This window comes from Enhydra lutris, unplaced genomic scaffold (genome assembly GCF_002288905.1).
Source record: "Enhydra lutris kenyoni isolate GAN:26980312 unplaced genomic scaffold, ASM228890v2 scaffoldscaffold43, whole genome shotgun sequence".
NCBI classification, from domain to species: Eukaryota; Metazoa; Chordata; class Mammalia; order Carnivora; family Mustelidae; genus Enhydra; species Enhydra lutris.
In genome coordinates this window covers 13254908-13265375 of record NW_019154127.1, presented here as the reverse complement: position 1 = coordinate 13265375, position 10468 = coordinate 13254908, and the positions used below count along the sequence as shown (strand labels likewise).

The 10468-nt window shown below is 59.7% G+C and overlaps 1 protein-coding gene across 5 annotated transcripts; it reads left to right on the top strand.

Moving 5' to 3' along the window:
- Positions 1-566: 566 nt before the first annotated feature.
- Positions 567-7650, top strand: LOC111155744. Of its 5 annotated transcripts, none has more exons than XR_002641154.1 (5): positions 567-1267; positions 2162-2327; positions 3819-4399; positions 4858-6179; positions 6567-7650. XR_002641154.1 is itself a non-coding variant. In XM_022516120.1 (5 exons), the coding sequence occupies exons 1-2, from the start codon at positions 1111-1113 to the stop codon at positions 3241-3243; spliced, it is 1239 nt and encodes a 412-aa protein (XP_022371828.1). In that variant the 5' UTR covers positions 567-1110; the 3' UTR covers positions 3244-4399; positions 4858-5601; positions 6095-6179; positions 6567-7650. The 5 variants fall into 5 exon arrangements, 4 of the variants coding, with proteins under 4 accessions (XP_022371828.1, XP_022371831.1, XP_022371829.1 ...); XM_022516120.1 differs by having other exon boundaries at positions 2162-4399; positions 4858-5601; positions 6095-6179; XM_022516123.1 differs by having other exon boundaries at positions 2222-4399.
- The last annotated feature ends 2818 nt before the right edge of the window (positions 7651-10468 follow it).

The window sequence follows — 10468 nt, the reverse complement described above, 5'->3', positions numbered from 1 at the left end:
TGGAAACCGAAGGAAGGGACTCGGAGCCCTGACCCCTGGGCCAGCCCCCGTCCCGGCTGCATGGGCTCTGTGGCGTCACCTGTCCGGGGCGGCCACCTTTCAGCCTGTCCTGAGACCGCACCTCCTGCAGGAGCCAGAGGTCCCACTCTGATAAGTCCGCTGTCCCCGAGGCTTGGGAATGAGGACAATCGGTGGAGGCCAGGCCCAGAGGATGACGACGTCCCACCCGTGGAAACAGCGTGTTTCTTCTGTAGAGCCTCCAGACGGCCTGGGCTGAGCAGTCCACTCAGGGCGCCCATCCAGGGTCCAGGGGACGGGAGAGGCTGAGCACGGGTCTGGCAGCCCTGGGCCAAGGGCTTGCCCTCTTTGGAAGGTCATGAGCAGCTGACAGCAGAGCCCTGGTGGAGGAGGGGTGAGGGGAAAACAGGGCGGGGCACAGGGAGCAAAGAGGGAAGCCAGGCAGGAAGGGAAGTCCGCAGAGAGAGGCTGAGGCAGCTCTGTACTTCCTCCCCCGCCCCGCCCCCACCACTGCTGTTTGGAGAGGACGTGGTATTCCCCGGGAGGAGGGGTCTGTCTTTCCCTGCCTCCCCCGCCCAGCAGAGCCTCCCAGCACCCCGGGGGGAAACCTGGGCCACTTTGGATCTCCCCTCCAGTCGTGGGCCAATCCCCATCGCAGCCAGGCCTGATTCCAACAGGCTCCCTCGAACCTGCTCGCCACCCCAGCTCTTGGAGCGGGGCTCTGTCTGGCCGAGGCCCTTGCTGTCTCGTAGGACCCCCGGGGCTCCTCGGGGCAGACCGTGTCCCTGACCCCGGCCCAGATGCCGCAGGCACAGGTGCTGCAAATGCTTTAATGGGGGTTTTGCACAGGTGCTGCTGGGCCTTTCCAGGACGCGCGTGCTGTGCCTGGCACGCCACGAGACTGGCATCTCTCAGAATAGGACAGGAACCAGATGGCCCACCTATGGTGGGGAGAAGAGATTTGTTAACGAAAAGAGCACTTTCAGCGCTGCTGGCAGCATTGGGGGAACCACGAGAACGGCTGAAGCATCGAGGGACCGGTGACAGAAGAAGCTGTGATGACCACCCCCAGGCCGAAGGAGGGCGGGAAGGATGGTGGTCACCAGAGCCAGGGCCATGGTCTCAGGAAAGAGCAGCCGGTGGGATCCGTGCTCCTGCAGCCTGGTGAAGAACAAGTACCCCTCCCTTCTGCTCCATGCGAAGTCCTCATCAGGAAGCCCCCCTGGAAGCCAGAGGGTGAAGGAGTCAGGTGGGCAAAGTCACCTACCTGGTGGGCAGCTTCCTGGGGCACAGTGGAGGCAGGGCAGAGGGGCGTGAGGTCTGGGATGAGAAAGTTTATGGAGTGAACAAGTGTCCTGTCATTGCCCCCAAACAGTAGCAATTAGACAGTGATCATAAAGGTGGTGGAGGAAGTGATGGAGGAGGTGATGGCAGAGCAGGTGATGGAGGAGGAAGTGCTGGAGGAGGTGATGGTGGAGGTGATGGTGGAAGTGATGGAGGAGGAGGGGATGGCAGAGCAGCTGATGGAGGAGGTGATGATGGCGGAGGTGATGGTGGAGGTGATTGAGGAGGAGGTGCTGGAGGAGGTGATGGTGGAGGTGATAGTGGAGGTGATGGAGGAGGAGGTGATGATGACAGAGGTGATGAAGGAGGAGGTGCTGGAGGAGGTGATGGCGGAGGTGATGGTGGAGGAGGTGATGAGGGCGGAGGTGATGGAGGAGGTGATGGAAGAGGAGGTGACGATGGCGGAGGTGATGGAGGAGGTGATGGAGGAGGAGGTGATGGTGGAGGTGATAGTGGAGGTGATGGAGGAGGAGGTGATGATGGCAGAGGTGATGGAGGAGGAGGTGCTGGAGGAGGTGATGGTGGAGGTGATGGTGGAGGAGGTGACGATGGTGGAGGTGATGGAGGAGGTGATGGAAGAGGAGGTGATGGCGGAGGTGATGGTGGAGGTGATGGAGGACATGATAGAGGACGTGATGGTGCAGGACATGATGGTGGGGAAGGTGATGGAGGAGGAGGAGGGGCCGGTGGCCGTGATAATGACGTCCCCCCGCTGTAATCACCGGAAGCCCCTGCCCAGCGCGTCCCAAGCTATCTGCTGGCGCACCGCGATCTGCTGTCAGCTCAGCATCCATTTCAGCTCTGACTTTGCTCGTGACGCTCTACACCCATGATCTGGCATCCTTCCTGCCGCCATCAGATTGGCTGCCCGCACAGAGGGAGGCTGCCCGACCACAGGAGACCCGAGCCGCGGTTCCCACAGACTGCCGCTGCATCCCTGGGCCGCCCCAGACCATGGAGCACAGGTCACACTCCCGCGGACGCTCCGGGGCCCACAGCTCAGCCCCTCTTATGTGGGTGACTTATTTCCCAGGGCCCCAGCAGGGGAAGTGGCCTCCGCACAGGGTCCCTCCTGTCCCCAGTGCCCCCACAATCCAGAAAACGTGTGCTCCTCTTCCTGCCTCCAACCCCCTTGGGTCTCCCTTCTCTGCCCTGGTCCCGGCCAGTGAGTCACTTCTCTGCCCACTGCAGGGCCGTGGGGCCGGGAGCCCAGGGTGGGGGGCTGCAGGGGCAGGCCAGCACCCCACCACGTGTCTGAGCCCAGCCCTGCCGCAGCCCGCACTCTGCTGCCGTCCTCCCGAGGACCCAGGTCCACGCGTGGCAGGTTCTCACAGCAGAGCCCTTGCTGACCTGGGATTCTCTCTGCATGACCGCACTCGGTCACTTTTTAACCCAGTACAAACCCGCACACACAGATACACAGACAGCCGTGCACGCGTGCAACACTCACGAATACAGAAGACCTGTGTAACACGCCCATACGACACACTCGCGTGCACACACTCTGCCCCTGGGGGGTGCAGCCCCCGCGGAGGACAGCTGCAGAGAGGGGCGCCTCATTGTCATTTCTTGCTGCCTTACAAGACGTTGACCCCCCAGCCACATCCCTTTCAGACCCCGTCCCCATGTGGTCATCGGGGTCCCGGGATCGGCTCTGAGGGGCCTGGCCCAGCCTGCCCCAGGTGTCGGGGGCCATACCCCTCCCCCCGGCTGGGGGCCGGTTTTACAGGGGGTGCAGGGCTGGTGCTCGGTAAAGGTTGCGTCCACGCGGCCCAGGTCTCTGAGCATATATCGTTCCCCAGAGCACACTGTCGGCAGGAACCCCGATGCCTCCCTGTAGCCCTCCAGGCTTGGGAGACTGGCTCCGCCAGTTTCCGGTAGGCCGAGCCCTGGCCCTCCCTGCCTTCCCCCGCCACGGCATCCCCCGCGGAAGCGCTGCAGGCCTGATCCGAGTTCTCCCCGTTCCCGGGAAACCCCGCTGGCACCTTCCCTGGAACACAACGCGGATCTGCCCACGGCTCCCCGCGTCACACGGCGGCCTCCCACCGGCGTCCCTGCCACCTTGCCACCATCTGCGCTCCCGACAGCCACTAAGGAGGGCCTGGCCACCCTCGCAGGCAACGTGGGCCCTTGGCTCACAGCCCCCCGCTGCCTTGTTGGACCGGCACTCGCAGAAGGGGGACCGCTGCTCCCGGCCGTCCCCCTTCTGCCTGCCCGGCTTTTCACGTAGCCCTTAGCGCCTCTTGATTGACTCCTTTAATCCTTTATCCTCTTTTTGCTTTTTTTTTCCTGTCTTCCCACATTCGGGCACTGATTCCGTGAAGGCACGGGTTTGTCTGCTTTGCTCACTGACATACGGAGGAAGAAGCCGCGTCTGGCCCAGGCCTGGCCCATGGGAGGTGCTTGGTAAATATTTGCTAAGTGAATGAATGCACGCAATGCCTTTCTATTTCCAGCCCCAGCCAGGCCTCTGGAAACCCAGAAACACAGGCAGATCTGCAAAGAAGGAAGCCCTCACTTTCAGGGTTTGCGGAAGGTTTGCTGGCTGAGCACCATTTTTCCCTCCTCGAATCTCTCCACAACTCCTGCACGCCTTCTGCCTGGGGGGTTTGCAAGCAGCTGATCGGAAGACGGGCTGGCTTAGGGGAAGGGGGCTTTGGGGTAGGGCCTGAGTGCTGAGGCCCCAGGCTGTCCCTGCAGCTGCTGCCTTTGCAAACGCCTGGAATCCTGGAGCCGTTCCCACCCAGTCGAGCCGGGCCAGCTGAGCGCTGACTCCCCTTTAAGCTGGGCAGAGGGGGGCCTGCCTGCCCCAACCTTCTGTGTCTGTCCTCATCCTGGATCCCGGAGGCCAACCTCGTGGCCATGGCAGGGCTGAGAGGGCCCCCTCCCAGCCCTCCCTGGGGAGAGGCCCCCCTCACTGTCACACGCCAGATCACTCGGGCCACTCCGCAAGTCACAAGGCAGATTTTCCATTAGCGTCAAACGCCTGCGCATCCTGACCAGCAGCTGATGTGAGCACAAGGGGAAAGCACTTTAGGTAACCCGCGTGCGGGGCTGGGGGGAGGGGGTTCTCCGGGCCAGGCCCCCAAAGGGCGCTGTACCCCAGCATCGGGGGCAGGGATGGCGCTTTGAGCGCAGACCCTGGCACACCCCTCTGCCTCCTGCCATTGTCCCACCCACAGACACAGACCGTCCACCAGGGTGAGCGCTATAGCCTGGGGGTACATGGCAGGAGGGGTCCGTGGTCTGCCGGTTGCAAGCGCCCCTGGATCCCTCGACACCCCAAACACGTGCAGAGCACCTCTTGTGCTCCTAGCACCGTGAGCTCTGTGGGAACCCCAGGCACGAGGGTAGGAGGCTGCTGGGTGAAGTGTGAGGTCCCGAAAGGCAAGATCTCCTGGGGTGACGTCAGCAGCCGTTCCCGGGCTGTCAGGGGCTGTGGCTTTCACCTGCCCCGACACAACGTCTTCTTTGTCCCTCTTTGCCTTCCTTCAGTGAAGCCTCCTCACCCCGTCGTGCGCTCACAACGGCTTCTGTTGTTGGTGGGACACCCTCACGGTCCACAGCATGGTCACGGGATCTGGCTGGGGTCCCAAGACCCGAGGCCAGCCAACGAGAGAGCGGCGCTCCCCCACCCACAGAAACCAGCTCAGTGACAGCCATGGGACCCAAGTCCACACAATCTGAACCCTGCCCGGGATTTTTTAGAATGACCCTGATCCTCCAAGCTGGGAGTTCTGAGGACCCCCTAGGCCTCGAGCTCCCAGGCCATCTTTGCCTGGGAGCAAAGCCAACCTCAGTGAAATCAAGTTTAGAGTCTGAATTAAGATGGTACCTAGGGTTGTCTTGCCAGCGCCTAGATGCAGCTGTGCCTGAAGGCAGCTGCCTCCTACACTTTCCAGTTAAGCCAACTAGCAAACTCTTCTTTTCTGGAATGAGCTTGGCTGGGGGTCCTGTCAGTTGCAACCGAAAGGAATCCTCAGTACCACTAAGCGACATTAACTCTCAATGTATTGAAACGGGGATCTGTAGATGGTCATGGGGAGCAATCCAGTGAGAGGATACTGGCTCTGAAATGTGGGGGAGGGGATCTCAGATTTAGGCAGAAACATGTGCAGACCCCCCCACCCCTGCGTTGCCTCTGAAATTGCCCGTCTAGGCCGGTCCAACTGTTTCCTGAAGGATCTTTGCAAGCCACTAGAAGGGACCCTAATCACAGAACTAGGATCTGGGATTAAGGTCAGAATAAAATATTTGCAAACCGTGAGTTCCTTCTCCCAAGATTCCCACAAACATGGTGACAACCTTGGGCATGTTGGTGAGCTCCTCCAGTGGGGGGGCTGCTTATCCTCTAGATGTGTACCCCCACCTGTCTTCCTCCCCCTGACCACCCTGCCCAGCCCAGGGACGTCTGAGATGGAGAGCAGATGGTCCCTGTGTAGGCAAATGGCACAGGGGCTGCTCAGGGCCCTCCCGCCCAGGAGCAGGCGGGGGCAGGAGATGTCTGCGCCCAGGGGATCCCAGAACAGGACAGCCGTTTCTGGTGTTCTCCGACCCCCCGCTGCAGCCTGCCTCCCCTGGGCCCTCCCAGAGCCGTAGCGCAGGAGGCAGCATCCGAAAGACGGGAAAAGGGACCTTCTCTGCAGCTCCTCCCCTGACAGCGATGAGACAGGCCAGGCAGGTGACAGACACCGACTTTGTCCGTCCTAATTCTGTGGCTCTCCACGGACAGATGGCCCGTGCGGCTGGGTGACAGTGCCTGCCTCTGCCTGGGGCCGGCTGACCAACGTGTCGGAGGCAGTGGCCGCGGAGGGCAGGTGCGTGATGGAGCCCAGGCTAGCGCCGGGCGGCAGTGACGGTGCCGGTCACTGGACGAGCCAAAGGCAGGGTGTCTGAGGCAGCCTCGGGGTGGACGCAGAGGGATGCACAGATGGAGAGGACACGGGTGCCTTGGTGGGGAGAGTCGCGGGAGGTAGTGGAGAACAAGGCAAGTCCGGCTTCAAACTGCTGGGTCTGGGGCGATGGGGCGCCCCGAGAGCATGTCCCACCACACCCGTGGAGAGGGGCCTGAGCTCGGGATGGTCCCGGTGTACAGGCTGCCCCCACCAGCCCTGTTCTCCGAGCCGCTTCTGTAGTGTTTATGGAAACGTAGTTTTGCCCGGGAGATGCAGTGTAATTGAGAATATTTTAATGTCTCTTTACAGCCGCTGTTCTCACTTGAGTGATTACGAGCATCGAGGGAGGTGATTGTACCCGGGGTGGTCTCCGTGGGCGCAGGGCCCTGGGTGCCTGTTTCCACCACCCGCGTGCCACTTAATGGGGAGGAGTCCTCTGGGCCTGAGCAGAAAGTGACCTCAGACAGGAGCCCATCTCTGTCACGGGCCCAGGCTGCTGGCACTCAGGGCCACATTCCGGGGCTTAACGCACACACCTCCCTCTCTCCTCTGGAGGCCAGAGCCTGAGCCCCCCGTGTCAGCGGGGCTGTGCTCCCCGGAAGGCTCCAGGGCGGGTCCTGCCTGCCTGTCCCGACTGTCGCTGGCTCCCCGGACTCCTCTGTGTTCCGTGGCTGTGTCCCATCACCCCAGGCTCTGTCACCTGGCCTTCTCCCTGTGTGTCTTCGTGTCCTCTTCTCACAAAGGCACCAGCCATCGGGGCTAGGGCACACCCGAATGCCTTACGATCTCATCTTAACTGGGTTATATTTGCAAAGACCCTATTTCCACATAAAGTCACGACGTGATGTTGCAAGTGTACACGAACTTTGGGGGCGGGACCCAATTCAGTCCCGTCCGCCGTTCCACCATCCCCTACGAAGGATGAGGAAACTGATCGAAAGGGGGAGGTTTTCGGGCTGGCTGGGATGGAGCTGGGACCAGAACCTGGGTCCCTCCCTGCCCGGCCCTCCACCGCCCCGCTTCCCTAGAAGCCCCGGCCACCGAGTGCACAAAACTCTCCTGCCGGGTTCCCTCTCCGGGCCCGTCTTCCCTCTCCCTCCCGTTTCCAAACACACTGACGAAGGGGATAAAGTAGATGCAGTACGTGGTGTGTGCTGGCTTTTGTCTGAGAAAAGGTGAAAGTATGACTATTATGTATTTATTTATATTTGCAAAAAATCAAAGCCGTGGAATGATAAATCAGAACTAATAAAAATGGTGATTTTGGGGTGGGCAGAGTCAGGAAGGGCAGTGAAACTTCACTGTTCCCAGCTTGGTACAGTGTTTGTGTCGAAAGGACACCCCAGGGGCAGTGGGGGGCTCAGTCAGTGGAGCGTCTGCCTTTGGCTCAGGTCCTGGGATCGAGCCCCGAATCAGGCTGTCTGCTCAGCAGGGAGCCCGCTTCTCCCTCTCTCTCTGCCTGCTGCTCCCCCGCTTGTGATCTCTCTCAATCTTAATCTCAATAAATAAAATCATAAGAAAGAAAAGAAAAGCCACCCCACCCTTCTATCTTCCTTACCGCGCACGCTGAACACTTCGCTTCTGATACTCTGTCACCAAATGTGGGGGCTCTGGTCCCCACGGCAAGCAATCCTGCACAACTGCAGCTGGATGTCCGACGACGTAACTCCATTCTGGCACCGTCTGCGTGGAAACAGCATCACATCCCGCAGATGGGGCCTCGGTCCCACAACACCCTGCCCCCGTCCCCCTCCCCACACTCCCGACTTCAGATGCCAACACGAGAATCAAGTCCCAGCGGACCCCTCAATTCCGACCACCGGCGACCAATCAGGGCTCCACGACCCCGTCTCGGTCGGACGAATCTGCCAGAGCGACTCACAGATCTCAAGGAAACACGTTTGCAGGTTCGTTGTATAATAAAGGTGTGATAAAGGTTTCAGGTCAACAGCCAGATGGAGAGACATGGGGGGCAGGTCCAGGAGGGTCCCGGACACAGGAGCTTCCGTCCCGCGGAGTTGGGGTGTGTCACCCTCTCCGTGTGGACGTGTGCCCCCAGCCGGAAGCTCTCGGGACCCCGTCCTGTTGGGATTTATGGGACTTCCTCATGCAGGCCAGGAACGGCTCACAGACTCCCTTCCCAGCTCCTCCCTCTCCCTGGATATCTGGTGGGGGGAGGGGCAGACCTAAAATTTCCCAGCGTCCAGTCACCACTGCTCTTTCTGGAGACCAGCCCCCACCCAGGAGCCGTCCAGGAGCCCCCCGAGTCACCTCATTAGGACAAAAGATGCTCCCAGAGCGCTTGTCACGTGGGGAATGAGGAGGGCTCCAGGAGTCCGGCGCAGCCCCCGGGGGGCAGGAGGGTGGCCCAGAGACCAGGGCAGAGATTCCCTGTGATGTCACAAGGTTTGACTTCAGAACTATGTAAATGTTTTCATATTCAAAAAATAAACTTAAACTGAAAAAGAAAAGTATCCTTACCAAAAATACCCCACCAATTTCTATAAATTTATATTAAGTTTATAACAAAACCAAAGAAAAGATTTATTTCAAAGGACTTTGGAACACAGTATTTAGATTGTTTTTAATGGGATTTTTTTAAGGACAAAAAGCAATAAAGAAGTTATAAATATCATCCAATAAGTCTTACTGTTAGAATGAAATCTGACATTGTTATTTGGAATTGAGTGTATTTCCTAAGATAATGCCAGTAAGTAAGTAAACAAATGTTGGAGGAGCCCGTTATCAGTGTGAGAGGAGATGTATAGGAATCAGAATCAGATCAGTGACATACGGACCCACAATGCTAAATTTGAACTGAAAGTGTTAATGTAGTCTCGTGCTGTAAAAACGTTCCCTAGCACGGTTCCCGCACCAGACAGACAGGAAGCAATGACGGCAAGACCCGGCACCGAGTACCTGCGTTTCAGTCTCTGACACCTTGTCCCCCTTTTAGAAAGCTCATGGGTCAGATGCAGGCACGGCGGACCCGACCCGTCTCGTGCCAGCAAGAAGGAAAGCGTCAGGGCCGCTCGAGGTGCCGCCACCGGCCACAGGACGGGTCTCTCCCCGGCGGGACCCCAGGGAGCCGTGGCCGCACCTGACTGAACACGTTTAGTGTATGCAATGCATCTGCTCCCTGTGACCCCAACGAGAAATTAAGAAGAAAAAAATTTTAACCTCACTTGCTCCATTGGAGGAAGTTTTCGTCAGGGTCCCTTTCTCCAGAACCAGTAACCGAGGGGCAAAAGGAAATGGATTCTGCGTGACCCCATCTTCCTGTAATGTGAACCCCCTTCCGGGGATAACCAAAGAGCCTGAGGGGACAGCAGGGAAGGCTCTTCTGCACAAAACAGCACCAGCAAATCAACCTAGAACCAACGATGGGACATGGAGGCTCAGCGTCCGTCCAGGCCTCACGACGCGATGACTCAGGCCACCCTCGAGGGCGGGCTCTGCAGCTCCGAGGGACCGGGCTCCACCGCCCGCACCCCTGCTGGGGCTGGCTGCCGCGCCTGGGCCGGGGCGCCAGTGTGTGATGGAGGCTTCAGAAGGAGATGCCCACTGGAGGGGATCCCGGAGGAAGGGGATGGAGGCGTGGAAGGTCGTCACTGATGACAAGGGACACCTGAATGAGGAACTCCGGACCTGGATTCTCAAATACGCCTTGGCACAAAGGGAGCTGAGGGACAGCGGTTCCAGGACAGAAACTGGAAGAGACCCAACACGCCGACACCGAGGGGGGTCGTCCTCTGTCCCACAAACCAGCGTGGAGTCGCTGGTCCTGCAGCCGGCACCGAGAGGCCCGACAGTGGTCAGCGCGGCGGCCCACGGGGCTGAGGCTGGAGGAGAGGCCGTGCGTGCACGTGTGCGGGACCCCGGGAGGAAAGCGGCTGTCCTGCTTTGTGTATGTTTGGACGTTGTCACACTGGAAAGAGGTGAAGCTCTGGGCTTAGGTCGGGCCCTCCTCTCCGGCTGCTGGCGGCCCTGGGTCGTTTTGTGAGAGTAGAAGGAAGCGCTCCTGGTCCCCAGGGCTCTCCTGGGTCTGTCTACACGCGGTGACCTGCCTCTTCGTGCATCACTGTGCACAGCTCTGGGGACAGCTTACTGACCCAGAAGAAGCCAGGGGAACCCAGGACAGAGGCCAGGAGCTGGATAATTCCCACAGGGACAGGGCGGCTGGGGATAGGGCCGGGGTTCCGGGGTGTCTG

What these genes read in the sequence shown, in the direction of transcription:
- LOC111155744 (XM_022516121.1), top strand. Translation starts at nt 1,111, where the DNA reads ATGGTGGTCACCAGAGCCAGGGCCATGGTCTCAGGAAAGAGCAGCCGG. An exon ending in CCAGAGGGTGAAGGAGTCAG is followed by an intron (nt 1,268 to 2,161) that starts GTGGGCAAAGTC and finishes CATCCATTTCAG; the next exon opens with CTCTGACTTTGCTCGTGACG.